The sequence below is a fragment of the Pteronotus mesoamericanus genome, unplaced genomic scaffold (assembly GCF_021234165.1).
Source record: "Pteronotus mesoamericanus isolate MK-2021 breed Mesoamerican mustached bat unplaced genomic scaffold, CSHL_Meso_final contig_202, whole genome shotgun sequence".
Classification (NCBI taxonomy): Eukaryota; Metazoa; Chordata; class Mammalia; order Chiroptera; family Mormoopidae; genus Pteronotus; species Pteronotus mesoamericanus.
In genome coordinates, this window is record NW_026555086.1 from 8,025,024 (window position 1) to 8,047,683 (window position 22,660).

The 22,660-nt window shown below is 57.7% G+C and overlaps 2 protein-coding genes across 2 annotated transcripts in view; one reads left to right on the forward strand and one right to left on the reverse strand.

Moving 5' to 3' along the window:
• The window catches only part of CPNE2 (copine 2), a 39,442-nt gene extending 24,574 nt beyond the window's left edge, over nucleotides 1-14,868 (forward strand). The window contains exons 12-16 of the mRNA XM_054570359.1: nucleotides 238-292; nucleotides 4,466-4,517; nucleotides 5,923-6,056; nucleotides 13,000-13,236; nucleotides 14,472-14,868. Of these exons, the coding sequence (XP_054426334.1) occupies nucleotides 238-292; nucleotides 4,466-4,517; nucleotides 5,923-6,056; nucleotides 13,000-13,236; nucleotides 14,472-14,579 (586 nt within the window). The 3' untranslated portion in view covers nucleotides 14,580-14,868. The remainder of the gene's footprint in view (nucleotides 1-237; nucleotides 293-4,465; nucleotides 4,518-5,922; nucleotides 6,057-12,999; nucleotides 13,237-14,471) is intronic.
• A 3,502-nt stretch (nucleotides 14,869-18,370) lies between these two features.
• PSME3IP1 (proteasome activator subunit 3 interacting protein 1) overlaps nucleotides 18,371-22,660 on the reverse strand; it is a 28,479-nt gene continuing 24,189 nt past the window's right edge. The window contains exon 7 of the mRNA XM_054570360.1: nucleotides 18,371-19,635. Within this exon, the coding sequence (XP_054426335.1) occupies nucleotides 19,418-19,635 (218 nt within the window). The 3' untranslated portion in view covers nucleotides 18,371-19,417. The remainder of the gene's footprint in view (nucleotides 19,636-22,660) is intronic.

The window sequence follows — 22,660 nt, forward strand, 5'->3', positions numbered from 1 at the left end:
TGTGTCTGCCACAAGTGTAGATGGGTCAAGCCACACCAGATACCCAGGGGTGGGTTTGGGTTCAACAGGTCATTTGAACAGAGCTTTCCTAGAGGTGGTGAGCTTTTTCTTTCTGTCTTGGGGGTGTGCAAGACAGAGCGGGCAGCGCTGGGCAGGGAGCCTGGGAAGGGCGAGCGTGGGTGGGTGGAGTCCCCTGTCCAGTTGTCTCACAGGGTTTTTTTCCTCCTCTCTTATTAGTGATAAGATGTTCCCGGCTCTAGGGTTCGGGGCCCAGTTACCCCCAGACTGGAAGGTGAGTGAAGCGAGACTGGTGCCTCTTTGCAGGACGGGATTTGCGGGGGGTCTGTGTGTGTCTCCAGGATCTGCTTTGGAAAGGCCCGGGGCTGGGGCCCAGCTGCCCTGCCTTCTCTGAGCCTCCCCAAAACCCACACCCATTTCTCAACCTGAACCACGCGCCGGCACCGGAGCTTTAACACGGAGCAGCACAGGGATGCCCTCCAGCCCCTGACACCCAAGTCAGGTGTGAGGACAAGGAGGGTACCAGGTTTAGCAAATAAAAATACAAGATACCCACTGAATTCCAGATTAACAAGTTATTAAGTATGTCTTAAATATTGCCTGGGATGTAGTTATACTAAAAGAGACATTGTTTATCTGAAATTCAAATTTAACTGGGTATCTGCACTCGGTCTGGCAACTCTAAAGACAGGCAGGGTCATCAGTGCCGAGACGGGGCAGCAGCGGCCAGGGGAGTGCTCCGCCCCAGCCTGGGAATATCCGGGAAGGCTTCCTGGAGGAGGCATGGTCTAAGCCAAGAGGGGAGGGGAAGGTAGGATATGCAGAGCGACTGGGGGTGGCGATGGGGCAGGGAGCGTGATAGAGAGAACAGCCTGTGCAACGTCTGGGAGGCAGAGGAAGCAGGGCCAGTTGGAGAAACAGAAGGAAGGTGGGCACGATGGACTTCTGTGGAAGATGGGCAGGAGGAAAGATAAGCGGCTAGAGGGGTAGGGGGCAAGCCATGCAGGGCCTCAGACACACACTAAATAGCAGTGGCGGCAACTGCAGGGCCCACATGGAGTGTTAGAATCAGCTGGTATTTTTGAAGGCCCACCCTGGCTCCGAGTGGGAACTGGCTGGGGTCAGGGTTGGCAGGATGGAGGGATGGAGAGAAGGGACGATGCCCATTTTATAGGTGAAAGGACAGAGGTTCAAGTGACCTGCCCAAGGCCATGTTTACCACAGGGGCCTTGATTCCAACTGGGCAGAGGGGCTCTGAAGTTTGTTCTCAGAATCATCTGCCTCTCCGATGAGAAGCCCGGGAGAATGAGCACAGGGCCTCCTAGCCTTGCGTGTCTGTCTCAGCCAGTGTCCCCTCTTGTCTGCCTTGCGGTGCTGCATGCTGTTTCCAGAGTGAGCATTCCCCTCCCCACGGAGGATGATTCTTTACCTAGAACTTCAGAGTGGCTATGGGACCTGCTGGCCATCATGTGGTAGGGGCAGGGTCCTGCAGGGCCAAACGGTGCCACGGGGAGAGGGGGCAGGGAGGGCTGGTGCTGGCAGGCTCAGCAGGAGCCCGTTGCTAGGACACCAGCCAGCTTTCAAAGAACTCGGGTTCAGTGAGATGTTCTCTTGCGCAAAAGCCTCCTTGGAAATGTCATAGGGCAACTCTGGGGAGCCTGGGGCTTGGCCGGGGTGGAGTGCCCTGCGGTGCCTGGAGGGTGCTGGTACCACCAGGCTGGGAGGCGATAGATAACTCAGTCCCACCTCCCTCGCCAGGCCGGGCGGGCCCCTCCCAGCCCCTCCCAGCCCCTCCCAGCTCCTCCCTGCCTCTCCTAACGCACCTTGCTCCTGCCGCAGGAGCCTTCTTTCTTTCCATCCACCCCAGGGCCTTTGCACGTGGCCTTCCCCCAGCCCGTGGCTCCCTTTCACTCACTCCCCACACCGCTTCTCAGGGAGCGACCACCCCACCCCCACCCCCAGGCCTCACAGGGGGTCCTCCTCCCTGCCAAGCACCGTCCTCACAGAACTCTGGTCACTTCAGTGTGTGTGGCTTGGCTTGTTTATCAGCTCCCTCTGGGACTCAGTGCTCCGAGAGGCCACCTGGTGTCCCTTGCTCCTGGAGTGCACTTGGTGTGCATGTCTGTTGACAGTGAACTTGGGGCCCCGTGGCCTGAGCAGAGGTGTTGGTTCTCTCAGGGTGGGAAGCTGGAAGGAGCTAGAAGGACCCTGGGACCAGCTGCCTGCCCTCGGGGCCTCAGGTCCTGCCTGCCTGGGCTGTGGCTGAGGGATGCAGGAAGCGTGTCCCCGAGAAGATGGCGTGAGGGCGTGGCCTTCAAAATGAGCCAGTCAGATGAAGAGGGAGATCAGGCACAAGGAAGGTCTGGGGTGGAGAAGAACACAGTTTATGATTTTCTCCGCTTTACAGATGGGGAAACTGAGGCTCATGGGGGACAGTCCCTCTGAGGTCAGCTTCCTCGGAGCCCCCCTTTACCGCCCTGCCCCTGCCAGGGCCTCAGGGAGTGGTGTCTTAAGTAACTCACTGACCAGGGGCCAGGCAGGGCCAGGTGCGGTGAACGGGGACCACTGATTGTCACAGGCCGTGCAGGGAGTCCCAGGACAAAGACCTGTGGCCAGACGGTCCCCAGGGGCTTGGTGTGGCCTCTAAGAAGCTTGTTCTGTTTAGTGGCGTTTTTCAGGCAAACCAGGGCCACAAGCATGAGAGGGGGCTCTCCACAGGCAGTGTGGACACTTGTCCTCCAGCTCTGCTGTGGCTCGCCCTTATGACCTAGGCATCCCTTGGCCCTCCCTGGACCTCAGTGTTGCCACCTGTGAAATGGGGCTGCCAGAGTAGGTAACCCGAGAGGCCACGGGGTGGGGGTGGCCCCACCCACTGGACCCCAGGCCAGGCCCTCCCCGGGGACCGGAAAAGCAGTGAGGAATGAAGAGGTCGCCAGGCTGAGAAAGGGAAATGGTGATCTATCCCCCTCAGGAGGGGGCTTTTCCCCCTTGGTCTCTAGAATCTCCTAAAATCTGATTTTGCGGGAAATCGTTGGCCCACAGGAGGCCTGTTTCCCTGGCAACCATTTTCATCTCTCAGCCCCCTCCATATGAGCCCCCTCTACATCTCTACAGAGGCTCATCAAGTTGCCACGGCAACGAGGACCTCCGGCCCCTGCACCTGGAGCCCAGACTGGGGATGGGGTGAAGGAGGCCCCCGGGCAGGGGCAGGGCCCAAGAGGGGCATCAGGGGACTGGCTCCATGCCAGGCACTTAGGGCTGAAGGAACAAAGAACAGAACTGCCCATCCCCTAGAACAGAGATGGTGTCTTCTCCTCAGGCCACCTGCTACCCACTGGGCAGCACTAGGGTGAACTCCCCGAACCGAGTCCCTCCCCCGCCTGGCTCAGGAGGGCTCCCCACAGTTTGGGGTCCAACCCCGCCTCAAGGCATGAGGGACCTGTGTCCCTGCTGCGTGATCTTGGCACCTGGGTCCCCCTCGCTGGGCCTGTTTATTTGGGAGATGGGGAGGCTGGCCTTCCAGCACCTCGGCGTGGCGCCTCAGAGCTGAAGCGTCTGTCGGGGGTTGTCGGCGCCCAGACTGAAGCTCCCTTGGCCTGGAGCTCCTCACCCTCCTGATTTCCAACCCTTGGGGGCAGGGACACCTTCTGAGGGTAGTAGGCTCAGGCAGCACACGCTCAGGAGGCAGTCTGACCTCAGTTCTAGTCCCAGCTCTGCCCTTCAGTAAATGTGAGGCCATGGGAACATTCTAGTGTGTTCTGTGTCTCAGTTTCATCATCTAAAAAATGGGGTAATAACAGGCCTTTCCCCAGTGGGTGTTGTGAGGAGAGAGTGAGGGGGTGCGTGCCAAGCTCGAACAGGGGGTGTGGCCTGCAGCAGGGAAGGGGGCCGAGTGGGGAGTTTGGCTGTGGGAGGGGGTGGGGTGAGGGAGAGTGGGGAGGTGCCCCAGCTGAGCTCTGGCCTCTCCTGGGGCCCCGGGTTCTGTAGCCGCCCCAGCCCTACCTGCAGCCCTGAACGGGGCCTAGCTACGGGTCCCTGTGTGCTCCCGGATCGTCATGGGTCCAGTGGTGCCCAGGATTGTGCGGGTCAGCCTTCGATGAAGGGGACTCCAGTTACGGCCCCGCGCACAGTGAGAGCTGGTGACCAAGGGCCTCCCTGTCCCACTCAGGGACTCTCGCGGCGGGGCGAGCGCCGTGGGCAGCGGTGACCCTGCAGGGCAGATGGGGCCAGTGTGGAAGGGTCTCGGCAGGCTTCCCTGTGGGGGTCAGACCCAGCAGTGGCGGTAAAAGCAGATGTGGGGGTGTCAGTAGCCCTGACCCGGGCCGGGGTGGTGGTGGTGGGTAAAGAGCCCGGTGCCCCCAGAGGGAGCCTCGGCCTGGCAGGTGGGTGGCCTGGGAGCAGGTTGGGGCCAGGAGGCCGCCAGCCCAGCATGTTCTCTGCATTTCAGGTCTCCCATGAGTTTGCCATCAACTTCAACCCCACCAACCCCTTCTGCTCAGGTGAGTGTCAAGTGTGCCAGCACCTGCCCCGGGTTCGCGCGGGGCCAACTCCCAGGTCGGGGAAGGGCAGCGTACAGGCCTCTGTGCCTTTCTCCTGCCCCTGCTCCTCACGCTCTCTCAAGCTAGGGGACGAGTCGGAGGTCGGAGTCCAGCGGTCCTGCACTCAAGGCCTGCGGCCGCCCTTTCCCGGCTGTGTGACCTTGGAGAGAGCACTGCACCTCTCTGAGCCTTTGCCTTCTCACCTGCCCTAGGAGATGTGACCCCTGTTTAGCTCACATCACTGTGGTCAGGTGAGAATGTAGGGAAGTGTTCACAGAAAGCCCCGTGTAGACCAGGAGGAGGCCAGGTTGGGAAATGACACACCTGCCTCTCACTTCCTACCAGCCCTGTTGGGCAGGCCCCGCCCTGCCCCGCCCCGCCCCACCCCGCCCCGCCCCGCCCCCACCTTTAACTGGGAGCTGTGGCCTCCAAGGGCTGAGAGTTGCTTGGGGGGCGGAGGGGAGTGCAGAAGGGACAGGCAGTGAGTGTGGTCTCTGCTCACTCTCCTACCTCAAAAAGCCTTAGAGGATTTCTGAGCCCGCCCCCCTCCCGCCCCCCAGCCCCGAGTTGGTTAAGAAAGTATTGGAAGAGGAAAAGGGGCTCCAGGTGTGTGTGGAGGAGGGTGGTTCCTGCCATCATGGGACCTTTCAGCCGAAGATTTGGCTTGGTTGAGGTGCCCACCTTCCGTGGGGACCCCCAAAGCTGGGCCTGGTATGTACATGGAAGGGAAATGCATCAAGTTGCCAACCTGGGGATAATGTTGTGACTCAGAAGCCTCTGTTGACCAGAAATGTGACCCTGTACTCCTGCTGGGGTCTGGTTTGGAGCAGGTCTCCAGAGATGTTTTGTCCAAGTTCATGTTAGTCAGCCTCATTTCCGGCCAGAGGCCTTCTAGAGAGGACCACAGGGCAGGCAGGTGTTCTGAGGCTCAGAATGGCGGCTGTTACAGAGCACCTACTGTGTGCATGGGCTGTGCTAGCATCTCAGTCCCCCAATGAACCTGAGCAAAAGCCCTAGTGTGTCCAGAATGGATTCCGGGTGGCTTCCCGAGGCCCTGAAGCGTCATCACAGGCTTTTCCAAGCCTGCCAGACCCCTTCCTGCGCAAAAGTAGATTATCAGCCTCATGAACAGACAAGGCAACAGGCTCAGAAAGATTAAATGTGCCGTGGGTCCCACAGCTAAGAAGCCGAAAGGCAATATTCAAACTTGGGTCTGACTCCACATCCAGGGCTCTTTATACCGCGCTAGCTCTGCCTGTGGGAGCTTCTGGCAGGGGCATTTGGGGTGAGCCTGGAATGGCGCTTGGTGGCTGCGGGTGGGGGTCCAAGAGGACCAGGCTGATCTAGACTCTTGTCCCCGAGGCAGGCGTGGATGGCATCGCCCAGGCGTACTCGGCTTGCTTGCCCCACATCCGCTTCTACGGTCCCACCAATTTCTCTCCCATCATCAACCATGTGGCCCGGTTTGCGGCCCAGGCCACGCAGCAGCCAACAGCCACGGTGAGTAGGCGGCCACCAGCGTGGACAAGCAGGGTCGGGTGGCACTGGCCAGGCTCTCCCTGCCTGCCACAAGGGAGGGCCAGGCTGAGGCGCATCCTTCCCACCCCACCTATTGGTGGCTAGCTGGCTATTCTGCCTGCCTTTGTTCTAAAACCCTACATCCCTCTGTCTGCCTGCAGGTATGATTGGGGGGTGAGGGGTGGACTAAGCTCAGCTTGATTAGTCCTGGCCTGTTGGAGCATAGACCTGAGGGAGACTCAGCAGTTCCACTCATGTGTGGTAGGTGGTAGGAAACAGGGCTTCGATCAGTGGGAGGAGCCTCCCCACGGCAGAGGGGGCACGGGAACCAGGAGGTGTGGTTCCCTGCAGCTCTAGAGCTGACCCTCTGAGCCCCCTCGTTCCCACAGAGCAGCCCCTGCCACCCGCTGGGGGCTGGGGGCAGCGGGACTGTCTGTCCCTGGCCGGGTGTGCAGTGACGCGGCCGTGGTGCGAGCCTGCCCTGGCCTGAGGCTGCCAGGGCTGCTGCGTGCATCTGGAATACTCGGCAGACAGCCACGTCCTGGGCATCTGCAGCTCTGGTCCTCTCCTGCCCTCCAGCCCCAGGCCCGATGCTCGTGTTGGGGGTCACTGAGGGGCCACTGTGGCCACCTGCCCCACCACCCACCAGCACGTGCCTCGACTCTGCAGTATGAGCTTGGGGGTCTTCGCTGCCTGCCCCAGGGCAGTGCATCGAGAAGCGCTTCCTAGCACTTCCTGGGCAGGAGCCCCGTGGGGGTGGGCCCTGCACGGAGGCTGGGGTCCGATTCCCACCAGACCGGACCCCGCCACAAGCCCTTGCCCCTCGCGGGGCTTCCTCCTCCTCTGGAAGGAAGGGGTCACTGCGTGAGCCCCGGAGCCCCTCCGAGACTCTCCTTTCACTCCTCCTCCAGAACACCCCCCTCCGAATTCACCTGCTCCCCCGTTGCCACGGCCACCATCGCCCCCCTGCACGCCACAGCCCTCCTTGCCACTCTTGCCCTACTCCCCACTCTGCCTCAGAGCCCTTTCAGTCGCACCCCCTGGCACCCCCCACCCCGAGGCCCCCTTCTGTCCCCCACGCGCTCCGAGCTTGCTCCCTGCACAGGGCCCCTGCCCTGCCATCTCCTCCGACTGGAGGTTCTTCCCTGACCCACCTGGATGGCTCTGTCCCATCTCTGTGTCCCCTCCAATGCCCCCCTCCCCGGCCCCCGGCAGTGGCCTTCCTGGGGCCCACCTCCTGTCTCCTGCCTTCTCTGTGCACTCCCATCCAGACTGACAATGGCGGCAACGGCTCCTTCACACACTCGGCGTCTCCGCATCTGCTGTGTGCCTCCCCGTTGGACTCTTGGCCCCACACGGGGGGCTGTGTCTGCGTGGTCACTGTCTTTCACGACCTGCCCGTGGCAGGCATTCGTCGTGCCCTAGAACGGATGGGTTTGGCTCGGTCCCCACTGTGAGCTGTGCGTTGTACAGGCAGGTGGGAGGAGGTGACTCAGCTGGGGCCTCTCCCAAAGGGAAAGGGACCTGGTCCCATTGGGACGGCCCAGAGGAGGCAGGCACCTCTTTTGAGTCACTAGAGAGGTAGACGTCGGTGGGTGGCAGGTGGCAGCAAAGATAGGAGGGCAGAGATTATGAGAGAGGACACCAGGGCCGGCCTGGGGAGGGCAGGACAGCAGGGCACAGTCTGGTCATTGGGAGGCAGCAGAGGGTCTGTGGGGAAGGGGACCCTGGTGTCCGGCTGCCAGTTTGAATCCTGCCCTTACCCCTTCCTCGCTGTGTGACGTAGGGAAGTCACTTAACCTCTGAGCCTCCGTTTCGTCACGTGGACAGCCAGAACGCTAACAGGACCTACTTCAAGGGGGCAGTATTGAGAAAGGACAGGGGGCAGCAAGTTCCCGGAAGGGGCCCACCCAGCAGAGGCCGAGGCGGGCAGGAGGGAGGTCAGCGCCTGAGGAAAGGCGGTCCTGGTCTTTCCTGCTGCTGGGGGACATGATCTGCTCTGATCCCTGCCCTGTGGTGGCAGCTGAGGGCCTGCAACAGGCCCTTCCCAGCTCCGAGCCTGTTTCCTAAATTATGAAAAGGGAGCAGTGAAGCCACCCAGCACTGTGAGCATGTGGGGCAGCCTGAACGAGACACTGAGAAAGGCCTGGGAGTGGCGTTTTATAAAATTCCTGGGGGGTTGGCCGAATTGTTAGGGTGCTGGCAGCCAGCCAGGCCACTGTCCCTCCCGGTCTGTTATCACCCGAGCCAGCTTTCAAAGCCATGGAAAAAAGACCTGCATTCTTTGGGGAAAAATCATGAGGCAGGAGCAGGAATGAAGCCAGTGTCCCTCCCGGGCCCTTTGGCCTGCTGAGACCCGGCAGGACAGCGCAGCAGATGGAGTCCTGGGGAGATGTGGGCCCCTGCCTGCTGGACCCTCGGTCCGCAGGGGCCCTGGGCGCGGCCGGGAAGGTGTCTTTGTGGCCTGGGGAACTGCTACGCGTCCCCAGAGGGAGGAGCGTGGACCTTCTCTGAGCAAGTCCAAACTCTGACCAGTCCTGATCCTCTCAACACCCCAGGCACGTTTTCGCGACATGGTCCTCCCAACCTGGGGAGACAGCTCGGGCCATCTCCCAGCATCTCTGGGCTGCAGGAGTGGGGCCAGGGAGTCTCTGTTGTCTCCCCCTTACACGATGCCCAAGAACAGACACCGACAGGTCTCCACCTCCTGCCTGTACTCCATCCCACGTCTCACCTTGCACCGAATGTGGAGGAGGAGGGCTGTCTGATGGTTCAGCCCCAAGCTCTGGACCCCGTAAACCTGGGTCAGACCCCAGCTCCCCTACTTCATGGCTGTGAGACCCACAGCAGGTGGCTTACACTCTCTGAACCGGTTTCCTCGCGTGAGCAGTGCAGACGATGGAACACTAGCCTAACAGAAGCATGGCGAGGACTCAACCACATTAGCATGTCAGTTGCTCAGCACAGTGCCTGACACACAGTAAGGCGTGGGCAGCTGCACCTCCTGGCGACCCCTCTGGGGCCAGCACTTGGTGATGCTTACATTGAGGCGCAAGGCAAAAGGTAATAATCGGTGGATTAGCTGATGCTTTTATACAGCCGCTTTTCGGAGAACACTTGGCGTGGCCTCACCCTCCTTGTCCCCAGACATATGCACACACACGCACGCCCACGAACAGGAAATAGAGAACAGGTGGTAAGGAAGCATCTCTCAAGGCAGGGCTGTACTCTCCATTCATTCATGCAACACCTCTTTGCTGAGGATGTACCTGTGCGGCCCTGGGTGCCGGGGGACCGATGCGCGGGATGAGGCCCCCGCCCTCCCAGAGCCTGCAATGCGGGGGTGGGGGGAGGCGGTGGGCGGGCAGTCCAGTGGCGCAGGGCGATTGAACCTGTGGTGCCAGGAGGGCAGAGTCATAACCCCGGACGAGGGCTCAGGGAGGGCTTCTTGGAAAAATGATGTTCAAGCTGCGACTGGGAGGACACTGAGAGTCCGGCGAAGGTTGGGCGCGTGCGCGTGCATGTGTGAACGTGCGCGCGTGCGTGGGTCGTCCCAGACCGAGGGAACAGCCTCTGCGGAGACGCGGAGGCTTGGCGTGTGGGCCTCCGCGGAGGAAGGAGTGTGGTGGGAGAGGGCTGGGCTGGGGGCAGGCGAGGTGGGAAGGCGAGCCGGCTCCCGCAGGGCCGTGGGAGCCAGTGAGGAATCTGGATTTTCTGAGGGCGGGCACGGAAGGGTGTTTAGAGGTTCCGGCGGGCCGGGGGAATTCCTATCATGGGGCCTTCACTTTTCCCTCTGCTCTGGCCCACAGAACTCAGGCCTTTAGCCACGGCCAACTCCTAGGTGTCTGGCCTTCCAGTGGAAGGGACGCTGGGAGCAGCCGGGACTCTGGGAAGCCGCCCGCTTCCATTCCTGCCTCAGGGCTCCAGCCACTGACTCCTCCGAAGTGAGCCAGGGAGTGAGTGTGGCTTCCCCAGGCTCTGCCTGGAACTGTTTTGGTCAAGTCAGTTTCTTAGAAATCAAATCACGTTAAATGGATTAGTGGCTATTTAGAGTCTCAGCTGAAGAATCTCTTTTCAAGGCAAAAGGTGCAAGGTCATCCTTGAAATGTGTAGGGAGTGTGGGTTGGGGGTTTGACCCGACAGTGACGGGCTACATTTCTGGAGCACAGACTGGGTGCCAGGCCTGGGAGATGGAGGAGGGGGTACAAGGGGCTGCGCTGCGGAGCACTCAGGGTGGGGGTGGGGTGCAGGGAGAGGAGTGTCCCGAGGGGGAGCGCTCCCCGCGGGCGGTGCGGGCAGTGGGAACAGAGCTCAGGACTGGGGAGAGCCCTCACGTCAGCTTGGGATGGATGGGCGCGAGGCGCTCAGGTGGGCCTCGGAGCCGTGGCCGGGCAGGGGATGCCGGGCAGAAGGCAGCCCGGAAAGGCCCCGTGGAGGCGGGAGGTCTTGGGGCGGAGTGCACCTTCCCACCGCCTCCTGCCCGACTCCGCCCTTCGTCCTCCTCCTCCACAGCTCCCTCCCAGGTCCCTTCTGAGCTGTCTTGGGGGTGGAGCTGTGGACCCCTGGGGTTGCAGTGAGGCTCCCAGAAAATGTCGGCTCTGCGCCACGATGGGCAAGGAGCCCAGGACTTGTCAGCGGCACTTCCATTGCCAAGGCCGATGACCCCAAGCTGAGGCCAAACGCAGGAGCATGGGCATTGTGGCCAGCTGGTTGGCACACAGGAGCAAGGGTTCGAGTCCTGTGCTGTGGCTCTGGGCCTTGTCCTGAGCTGCTATCCTGGACATTCTGGCCTCCTGACACTGGGGAGCTGGGTGAGAGGGCGCAGGCCCCACTACTGCAGAGACGGCTCAGCCAAGGAGGACTTCGTGGAGAAAGCCCAGATTTTGGAGTCAGCTAGGCTTGGTCTAGAGTCAGGACTGCGTTGTTCCAGCTGGGAGCCCATCTCATTCCTAAAAGAACCACAGGGTGAGGGTGACAGGGAGGACCTGTGCAGTCACTGTGTGTTAACAGGGACTTCTTCACCCTGTTAGTCGGTGCCCACAGGCCTGCAACAACCCAGGCTCTGCCTGTACCCACCACCCTGCGCAAGAAGGCCCCAGGGCTCTGAGGGAGGCCCGGGCCTGCACACTGCGGCGCACACGTGTGGACGATGGGATGGGGAGAGTCAGGAGGGGCTTGGAGGCCAGTCCTACCCATTGTTTTCCTTCCCCATTGCCAGGCCTCTCCGTGCCTTCCTTCCTGCCCGCTTGGGTGCCCTGGAATATTTCTGCTGGGATGGAAGCACCCCACGTACGGAAGGGGTGCTAGCATGATGGTGGGCTACGTGGGGACAAGAGCCTTAAGATCCACCCCCCTAGGGATGGGGGGCTGGCAGCAGCAGCCCTCCACTGCAGGGATTCATGCTGCCATCTCCATAGCAACAGGTATCCCCAGCCAAGGGATTGATCTCTTAAAGGCACAGTGCAGGAGCCAGCCTGCTGCTGCCAGGAGCAGGGTTAGGATCATGGGGTCCATGCCTCCACATGACTCACCCCCTCCTTCCTTCCTCAGTTAGCGCTTGGGGGACAGGCAGGCAAGCAGGGCATCCCAGGGGGCTGGATTTGTGTCCTCCGTGCGTTCCTCGGGGAGCAAGCGGGTAAGAAGGTAGCCCAGTGCCGACATAGAGGCTAACTTGGGCCTGCCCTCCACGACCTGGACTGGGCTGGGCCCCCATTTCCTCCCCTGAAAATCAGAGGGGTCGGTGTGGAAGGCCAAAGCTCTGCAAAGAGAATATTAGTGCCACAAGAGCCTTTCTGTTTATGGATGGGGAGAACTGAGCTCCCCCAGAAGGGCCCAGAGGGCGCTAAGGACAGAGCTGAGGTGAAAACAAGGTCTCGGCCAGCTCGGAGCGGCGGGGCCTCCGTGCACAGGTCACCCAGGGAGCTTTCCTGGCTCCCCTCACCCCCGCCTTCCAACGGCATACTATAGCCACCTCGTTACCCACACTGGTTTGTTTTTTTTTTTTTACTTAAATAACTTTATAAAGAAACTTTATAACCCACTGTAAGTGAAATCATTATCCCTTGCCGTGGAGAGTAACAGGAAAAATCAATATATAACTGCACAATGGTAGTCAAGTCTAGAGGGTTGTCCCTGAAGCGCTGAGAAGCGTCCTGCCTTCTCATTGCTAACAAGGTCAGCAAACAGCACAAAGCGAGACTGCCGCCTAGGTACAGTGTGTAGAATAGAGACCCCTGCAAAACTACCCCTTCCCACTGGGACTCGATGCTGCGTCGTCTGGCGTGTGACCCCGTGTCTGCCTCCCAGAGCCCCAGTCCCACAGGCGCCGGCCTAGATGACCTGCTTAGCTCCTGCGAGGTGTCTCCGTGCGGCTGTGCTCAGGGAGTGAGCTGGGCACAGGTATTCCGTGCAGGTGGACAGAGGGCAGGCTGCTCCGCAGGGTCTGTTGGCCAGAGTGGTCTTCTTCCCGGGCCGCCGGCCGGCCTGCCCGGAATGTAACTATTGATTAGCGAACGAGCCGCTGCCACGGGGCAGGCACGCTCTCTTTGAGGTACTTGGGGGCCACGCCACTGCCACTTTGAAGATGATGGCACTGAGGCACAGAGAGTAACTCAGACCCACTATGTAGTGACCAGCAGAGTTGGGTCTTAAGTCCTAGGCCCCCACTGGGCGCTCGGAGATGACATGCAGGGCAGGAGGACCGGGGCAGCTTATGCTCTGGCTGAGGCAGGGTAACAGTTTAAACAGACAAGAGGCCCCAGCTCCTGGGTCCCGTGGGGGGTGGCCGGGATTAGGCTATAGCTGGGGAAGGAGTCACCTTCCTCCCGGGGGTCAGAGGGCTTAAGGAGTTGGAATAGGAAGGACGGGGGCGGGGGGCCAGGGGACTCAGGGCCCTGCTGAGTGCCCGCTGACCTCCTCCCTGCAGCAGTACTTCATCCTCCTCATCATCACGGACGGGGTCATCAGTGACATGGAGGAGACACGGCACGCCGTGGTGCAGGCTTCCAAGCTGCCCATGTCCATCATCATCGTGGGTGTGGGCAACGCCGACTTTGCTGCCATGGAGTTCCTGGACGGCGACAGCCGCATCCTGCGCTCCCACACTGGGGAGGAAGCGGCCCGAGACATCGTGCAGTTCGTGCCCTTTCGAGAGTTCCGCAACGTGAGTGTGGCCCAGGCTGGGGAGGTGGCGTTACAGGATCCCAAGGGCCGTAATAACCGAGGATGAAGGTCTTGGGATTGTCCACCCAGGCCTAGGCTCCTCCACCCTCAGCTCCACTGACTGCACACTTCCTAAGGGCCCACTATGCGCCTGATGCCCTGCCAGGCCTGCCCCCAGATGAGACCACGTAACAGTGCAAGCACTTGCTTCAGTGAGTGCTGTGATGGGACACAGCAGCAGCACCCAGTCCAGGTGGAGGCTTAGGCAGGGGCTCCCCGAGGACCTGCCCTCTAACTGACCAGCGGTCAGGCAGCTGCCAGGCAAAGATTTTCAGAGGACAGAGGGGTAAGCAGAGGCCCAAAGGTGAGGCAGGCCTTCCTCATAACCACATCTCACCCAGCCTCACAGAGGGAAAACCAGGGTGATCTTAGGATGGCCTCCTATCTGCAGAGGACCCCAAGTCTGCCCAAAGGAGGCTGTGGCTGGCTTCCTGGCGGCTGGCCCCACAGAGTCCCAGAGCGGGCAGAGCCTCTCAGACGCCAGCCCTGTACTGCCAGCCTGCGGCCTTTGCTTTGAACAGAGGCACACTGCATGGCCTTGGACCAGTCCTTGACCTCTTTGGGCCCCAGTTCTCTCAGGCACACGGGCCCCTCTGGGCACTCAGCTCAGCAGGTCCCAGCAAGGACTGAGCACCATTTCATTCCCAGTGGCCCTCACACCTCTGCCCAGCCCCCTCTGGGTTTGCCTGAGATGGCTCAGCCCCTCCTCTGGAGTGCTGGCTGAGCACAGAGGCCCGGCATGGACCACCATTCACTCCCGCGATGCTGACCAAGCACGTCCCCATGCCGAGCCTGTGCTGGTCATGGCTCGTTTACACCAGCCAAGAAGGTGCTCGGGAAACGTTTGCCAGATGAGTAGGCTGTGCAATGCGCCTTGCAATGGCTCTCACCCTGAAAAGCCCCCCACAGACAAATTCTTCCTAAAATGGTACCCTCAGGCATCGCAAGTGCTCACGGTAAGAGTTACACTTCACCTACAGAAAGGTACTGCTACCAATGGCAGGTTTGCGGACGCGGACAGGGACAGGGAATGTCAGCTTCTGACAGCCTTGGCCCGCAGCCGATGCTGTCCTCCAGGGACCCCTCCCAGAGCAGCTCTCCGGGACTGGCGCCCCCACAGCTGCTGCTCGGCAACCCTAATTCTCTCCTCTCTAACCCCCACCCTCCACCCTGCAGGCAGCAAAAGAGACATTGGCCAAAGCTGTGCTGGCGGAGCTGCCCCAACAAGTTGTGCAGTATTTCAAGCATAAAAACCTGCCCCCCACCCACTCGGACCCCGCCTGAGCGCCAGCCCGCGCAGCAGCAGCATGCCGCCCGGGCCCCTCCCCCAGGAACGTGCACGCTCACCCTGCTTCCTTATGGGTGGCCATTTTTTTTTTTTTTTTAATGATCCACGTTTATTTTTTACAATCGGACCTCCACCCCCACGTTCCCCCCAGCCCAGCTGGGCTTCCTTTGTTGGAATCGACTAATGATGCTTCCAGGCCAGACTGGCTTCCTCTCTTCCTGTCCCTGCCATTCTTAATTATTGAATGTACTTTGTATAATTTTCGTGGAATAATTATTGTTATTACAGAGAATAAAATTTTTACAATCGTAACTAGCTGCCGACTCTGAGAGGAACGTGTCTGTGGTGCGCTCTGTCGTGGCCCACACCTGATTCCTGCTGTTTGCAATGCTGTGACCGTGTTCTATTTGTTACACTCAGGGTAATAAAGGAGTCTCGGACGTCCCTGTGTCAGCTCCTTCCTCAGCCGAGACCCGAGGGGCTCGGGATCTGGGACAGGAACCCAAAAACCCCTCCCCCAAGCAGGCCTGTGAGGGCGGGGCCATCACCTGCGGGCCTGCATCCCACAGCAGCAGCTGCCCTCCTCACACTGGCACGGAGCCGGGCCCAGGGAACACACGTGCCCAGGAAGCCCTGTGAACGAGCAGAATGCACGGGCCCCCGCCAGCGGCTGTAGGTTTCCTGGCCCCTACAGAGCCCACGTCAGGTGCTTCCGCAGTCCCCACACATTGGCCCAGCCAATACCACGTGGTCACCACCCCTTCTTGCTCTTGGTCCACACTCTGACCCATGTGCTCCAACGCTCCTTACACACACACCCATCTGCTGCCCATCCAGGTCTCCCAGACATGGGGTCTGCCCCGTGGTCTGCAGTGTGTGCAGGCTCTCTGGCCTCAGGATGCTAAGGCTGCTCCTGTCCTGCTGACAGCAGCCGCTGCTTTCTCCGTCGGGCCTCTCTGGGCTCAGGCCCCACTCCACGAACCCAGCCAGGAGGCCAGTTTCTGGCCCCCTAGCCGTCCTTCAGTTCCCTCCCTCTTCTGCACGACACATCTTTCTCTCCTATCCCCTCCCCCAGGAGCTCCAGGCAGCCGCTTCGCCACAGGCTTTGGTATAACCAGTAACAGCTGACACTTGTATTAAGCTGTTTCCCGCTCCGTGTTTAAGTGCTTTACAGGTGTAATCTCGGCGAGCCCTTCCAACAGCCCCTCTACGACCACTGTGGAGATAGGGAAACAAGCGGAGAAGCCCATCCATCCTATCAGGCTCCAGAGCCCACACGGGCTCCGCTGCATTGAATGTCCTCCCTGAACCCTATAAGGAAGGGTCTTCTGCTCAAGCCGGTGAGTTTGTCCTTCCTCTCTACTGAACCTGGGAAGTCACTCACCTTGACCTACTCTCCCCGGTAATTACTAGTAGTGGCCTTCTTTATACCTGGGAGATGCACCGGGCAGATTCCCACCTACGGGAGCCTGGTAACACCCGCAGCCAAGTGTTTATCTGGTGGAGATGAGTGAGGGGTTATCTTCATCTTTTCTTTTCATCCTAAGCTTTCGATGTGTCTGCTGATTCTGTAGGAACCAAAAGCCAGCTGCAATACCCTTCAGGGACACCTCCCCAGCTCCCGAGAGGGTTACAGGACTGCCCAGAGCCTCCTTTCCCAAGAACCCCTGGGAACTCACACGACAGTCTCCTTTTTGTTTTTCTGGAGGGGCTTTAGGTGACAGCTGAGCCATATGCCCACAGCTAGGACATCCGAGCCAAAGAACCGTGTGTGCCTGAGCAATTAACATTTAGCTGGGAGGGAAGCACACAGGACAAGCTGGTGGTTGGTGCTGTGACGGCCGGAGCTGACCCCCCCATCCTGTCGGTGTTCTAGCTGCAACCGAGTCGGTGGGACGGACAGACCTGCTGCACATCACGCTAACGGGAGCTCCGGCCACCCCACGCAGACACGGGGGAGGCCACTGCTGACAGTACTGACGAGGGCGGCGACTACTCCCTGAGCGCAGTGGGCCAGACACCACAGCAAAGGGCTGGCCTAGGTTATCATTCACCCTCGCAAGGAAGTTGGTGTTGTTATTCCTACTGACTGAGGAGGAAACAGGCCCACAGTGGGTAAGGACCTTGCTCAAGTGCCCCAGCAAGTACACATCTGGCTCCAATCTCACAGCCGTTACGGTATACCCACAGGAGACGGAACCACGCCAATTCCCAGGGAGAAGCAGAGGAAAACATCTTAGGCACATCAAGCTTTTCTTGGGTGGAACGGAGGCAGCCAGAAGGGGAGAACGTATGAGGTGGACAGTGAAAAAAATGCAAGGGACAAGCCTGAGTCACTCCTAGTTCGGAGCTTGACTTTCAGTCTAGAATGTTCCTGAAAAAGGCTCAGGTGCCCTCCCCACGCCCCTGAATTTGAAGAGCCAGCTGTGTCTCCTCCCGGGGGCTGGGGCAGCGCCCCTGAACAGGGCACCAGCCACCTCGGTAGGCCCGTCACGCCAGCATCGTTACAGATGGAAACTGATGCTTGGAATTCCATGCTCCCCTTCTCCCCACCTAGGTGGGCGCCAGCGCCGAGCACCGGTGGCTAGCGGGACGTGGTCGAGAGCACAAGGTGTGACACACACTAGGTAATCCAAATAGAGCTGGCGACAGGGTCCTCAGAGACGAGCTTCTGCCTCGCGCAGTGAGAGTATTACTACTCACGGCAATGTAAATGAGTTTAAAGTAACCCACCCCAAACTTTGTTTTTATCCCTTCTTCTCTACTTATAAAACCCCAGTCGTCTAGTAAGGCAAGAGTGCTGTACTTTATGGTTTAAAGCAGTGTTTCCTCCCCGCCCTGTTTTCTGTTCTTCGGGTTTGAACTGCGCGCTCTACCCTGGGTGCTTTCTGAGGCTGCCTCCTGTGGGGCAGACCGGGTCCTGCTTCGCTCTCACCGGTTTCTACAGAACCGGTTTCAGTTCCAGCGGTCCACCCGTGATCCTTGACTTCATCTGAGATACATGAGCAGAAATCTCGGTGTGAAGGGCCTCAGCCTTCGACCCACTTGAGCTGTTCCAGTAGATGGGAAGGGGGCTGGGAGCACAGACTCAGCACAGGAAAAGCAAGGTCTTGTTATGAGCCTTCAAATTAAGCATGTTTTAAATTCCTGCAACCCTTTGTCAACTTCTCCCAACATCAACAGAGGCTGTGGGGTGGAGAAAGGGCCTCGTAAAAAGTCAAACCACACCAACAGGGCGACTTTGATTCCACTCTGCCTCCTAAAATGATCCGAGGTTTGATCTGGGGACGTTCCGCAATGCTGACAGCACAATCGCAGGAACAATGAGGCAGAGAGGCAGAGGGTGCCTACACAGTTTCACCCAAACGTCTCGTCTGTTAGAATGGAGCCGACGCGCCTGTCCTGACAGTCAGGAGCAATTAGCACAGAGTAGTTCTGAAAAGGAGGAAGATGCGCAAGGCATCCGTTACGGGTGAAGGGGAGTCACCATCTGCCAGCGGCCACCAGAACGGCGCTGCACTGGAGGGGAAAGGAGAGGGCTGGACGAGATCCAGGGGCCTCTCTGCCCCTGAAGCTTCTCTGCCTGCCAGCATCACGGCGTCAACATGCCCTGGTGTCTCTCTCTCCATCTCACACGCAGGGAGGTGGAAACAACTGACGCAGGAACCCAAGGGAAGAAGAACTGCACAGGCCTGTTCCCCTGGAGGGTGGGGGGGAGAGGCGGCGGCGATAGCCCTTTTTCAAGCCCATGGCAACCTCTGTCCCCGAGGCCTCCATACCTGCTCCTTCCGTCCTTTCCTCCTGCTCAGACGTGGAGGTGGGGCAGCACCTCCAGGTCTTGGCTGCTCACAGCCTTGGAGCTGCTCTGTCTGGGAAGAGAAAAGAGTGGGGCGGGGGGGGCAGCAGAAAAGAGGAGGAAAGGACTAGGGCAGTACCTTCAGGCTAAAAATAGCTTCATAGTTGGAAGCCACAACAATAAAGGTGTCAACCAGAGAGGAACCTCGACAGGGTACAGAGTACAGTCAGAACATGCAGGTGCGTCCCACTGATCTTCAGTACCAGGAACCCAGGAGCTGCCAAAAATAAGTCGCCTCATCCACATACCTAGTAGCGCCTCTGATTTCTGGCTATGCTGAAATGAGGCCCGTGTCTGCTTCTCTAAGGTTTAGAGTCTTAAATGGGATTAGGTAAAGGGAGGAGGACTAAGTTTTCCAAAAGTAAGGAAACACTTCACGCTGAATGATGAGTGTTAACTGACACCTCTGCGGACGTGGTTTTTAATCTTAGTCACACAACATCGAGAGTCGGTTAGTTCCAGGGGACTGCACCAGGTCGTCACCAGGGCGGCTCCGCCACGCGCTGCCACAAGGCGGTACAACCAAACAGCGCGTCCGTCTAGAATAAGATGTTTAAAATGACGCCTGCCCAAAAATGGCCCTTGCCTCCCTGTGCTGTTGGAAAAGAAAAAAAACAAAAACAAAAACAAAACCCCCAGAACCCCAAGAAAACCACCTAACCCAAACCCCGTGCAGGCCCGCTGTCCTGCCTTCCCAGGGCACTTCCAGGGGAGTTCCTGCTGGGCCCCAGCACCCCCCACCATGTCAGTGAGGAAAAAGGCGGTGAGACAGGTGTGGGCGTCTGCACAGGAGTGGAAGGAGAGACCAAACACAAGTCGTGCCACAGGTGAATCCCGGCACATTTTTAGAGAGGTTAAAACTGTCACGGTGTGCACAGGGAGCCGACCAAAAGTTCTCTGAGGGAGGTAATGCCTGGAGGCAGAGGCACCATCCAGTCCCCTCCTGGGGAGGAGCTCCTTGTGACAAGGACACAGCGGCTAGGGGGCCTCGAGGAAGGTGTTGGTTCGGAAGATGGAGGAGACGATCTTGCCAGTGGCGTTGATAGTGCCTTCGCTGTCCGAGCTGGACTCAGAGTCGCTGCTCCCGGAGTAGGCGCCCAAGCCCGGGAGGATGCCGATACACACCGCGGCGGAGGGGCAGTGGATGGCGGGGCTGCTCAGGGACGTGCTGCCCAGAGACACGCAGGACGAGGCCTCTGCAAAGAAGGAGGGAGGACTTTATCTTCATCACGCTCTCCCAGAGTGGGTGGTCTGCTTGCCAGCGGCCAGGCCCTGCGCTGAGGGCTTCCCCCGGGGGGCTCAGGCCAACCTGTGCAGGCAGCAGTCCTGCATCCCCCACCTCGGAGCCGTGTTTCTCTTTTACAATTGAGGAAACGGAAAACAGTCAGGGACCATTTTAAGATCATGCGGAATGTCACCAAGTAGGCTGAGGCTCTTTTGCCCCAGGACACTCCCAATTACGCTGCCACTTTCGTGACAGCCTTAATCTAGAAAACGCAGGACTTAAAGGTTAAAGGAAAGTTAAGAACTCTACTCCATTCCTCCCTTCTAAATGTTTCCAGCCTCACTTAACCACTGCAACCTGGCATGCATGTATTATCCCTCCTTTTATTGATGCGGGAGGTCAAATGACTTGCTAAGGTTAGAGGCCACTTAGAGCAGAAAATGTTAAACTAATCTGAATAAAAAAATAACGTGCTAAAATGATTCCTGAGCTCTCACTGCAGGGTAAGAGCTGGAGTTCAAACTTCAGGCTGACAAGCATATTACCTTCTAGGGTTTTGTCCTAACAAACCCCTAACTAACAGTGCGTGTAAACATGAACAGTAGACACGGTTCCAAGCGCAGAAAATCAGGAGTAAGCAAGAAATACACCGAGGAGCTAAAAGAGATCTCAACTGGCCAGACACAGAGTTCAGGAGCTCGGTATACTTGCTTGCCTTACTGTAAGTTCTAATAAGGGGAGAAAAAAGCTGTTAATATAGGTAATGTTGTCCTGGCCAGTGTGGCTCAGTTGGCTCGAGCGTCATCCCAGAGACTGAAAGACTGCAGGTTCAATTCCCCAGTCAGGGCACATTCCTAGGTTGCAGGTTTGGTTCCCGTGTACAAGACACAACCGATTGATGTTTCTCTCTTACATCTATTCTCCCCCCCGTCCCACTCCCTGCCTCCTTCTCCCTCTCTAAAATAATTAAGCATGTCCACAGGCAACGATTAAAAAAAAAAAAAGATAAGCAATGTTAAAACCTGGAGATGCAGAAAAGTGAAATGAGAGCTGACCATGACTGCTGAGATGGTGATAAAAAGGCCACAAGGAAGTAAAGGCCAATACTATACTTGAAACAACTATCACAAAAGCTAATTTCTGTAAGATATAAAGAGTTCTTCCAAAATCAACCAACCAACTGAACAGAAAAGTGGACAGAGACATGAAGAGTCACAGAAAAAGAAACAGATGGACTTTAAACACAGGAGAATAACCAGCCCTTAAAGAGGGAAGCGATGGGGAGCAGGCATCTTTATCCGCTGCGGGCAGGGCAGAGGGCAACTCAGCAACGTCCTTCAGACTTAAATGGTGTTCACATGAGAACATTCAGTGCAGCACTGCTGACGGCAGCTAAAGACCACAGACAATGGAAATACGCATCAATAGGGGAGCAGTTAGGTAACAACTGCCATTCAGCCACTAAGAAGAGTAAAGCATCTGTGTTTAGTGGTAATGAATGGTCTACAAGATACCATGCTAAATGAAAGTGGTGGAGGTTGATGATATAAATAACACTTTGGTGCAGGGGTAGGGGGGAGAGGGAACATGCCCAGGTATATGCATGGCAACATCCGGAAAAAATACATTCCCTTTAGAATTTCTATTATGTACATATGAGGAGGGACCCAAACAATGGAATTTATTTTATAAAAATTGTTTATTCTTACACATTTAAACTTCAAGCCCCTTCAAAGTACTCCCCATTTAAAACAATACACCTACAGAGATGTTTTTTCCACTGCCTAGGACAAACAGGCATTGACTTTGATGTCTTTTAGTGCTTTGGCAGTTTTTCTGTTTCACCTCTTCCACCTGGGCAAAATGTTTCCCTTTGGGGACTTTTTTCATCCAGGAAAACAACAACAAAAAAAATTGCTCAGAACAAGATCAGGTGAATAAGGGGGGCAGGTCATAAGGGTCATGCTGTTCTTGGTCAAAAACTGCTGAACACTTCAGCGTGGCACGGGCAGGTGCGCTCATAAATCACCCATCGTGAAGTAGGCAAATGCATTCAGAGAGTCTTAAAAAAATTCACTGAAGCCAAGCACAGCCTCTCACGACAACGCCAGCTTGTACACTGACACGGATGGGCTCCTAGAACACTCACCTAGCAGGGGGGCCTGTAGTACAAGGGGCCCGCCCTCCAGAAGATAATTTCAGGGTCTTTTTTTGAATGCCCTTCATATAGTGCCTATTTGGACATTTTTTTTTTTTTCCTTAAAGGCAAATACAAAAATCCAAAGATCCTGGGCCACTTAAATTAGGGAGGAACAGCCCTGATTGGTGTAGTTCAGTGGGTTGGGCACCGTCCTGCAAAGCCAAAGGTCGCCTGTATGATCTCTGGTCAGGGCATGTGCCTGGGTTGCAGGCCAGTCCTGGGCATGGGTGGTTGTCTCACACACTGATGTTTCTCTCCCTCTCTTTCTCCCTCCCTTCCCCTCTCTCTAGGAATAAATAAATAAAATATGTAAAAAAAAATTAGGGAGGAAGAGTCCCACACGGGCACCCCTATATCTACAGGCAGGAAGGCGGTAGAAGACCGAACAGCCCTACAGACGACAGGGACTGCTTGTCTCTGTTCCCCTTTAAGCCTGAGTCTCTGGGGGGCAAGGGCCCTTCCTTCCCCACCCCTTGGACATACAGCGCAGGGCCCGCCCAAGCAGGGCAGGCCGGTGACCATGATGTGTGAGAGCGCAGGAAAGTATGTTAAAGACGCTTCACAGAGGTTCGCTCCAAGTGGCTACATTTATTTGGGCGGTATGTATGAAAATGTGGGACCTACCATCAAACTGTATGCCATTTATTACTTGAACAATCACTGTATTTGTAAGTCACATATACCATGATACTTTCAATGTTCTGTCAGAAATATTTGGTTGTTTAAAAAAAAAAACCCCTGACATAAGGGTATGAGTCAGTTACTTAGAAAAATAATTTATGTGAAGCTATTCCGT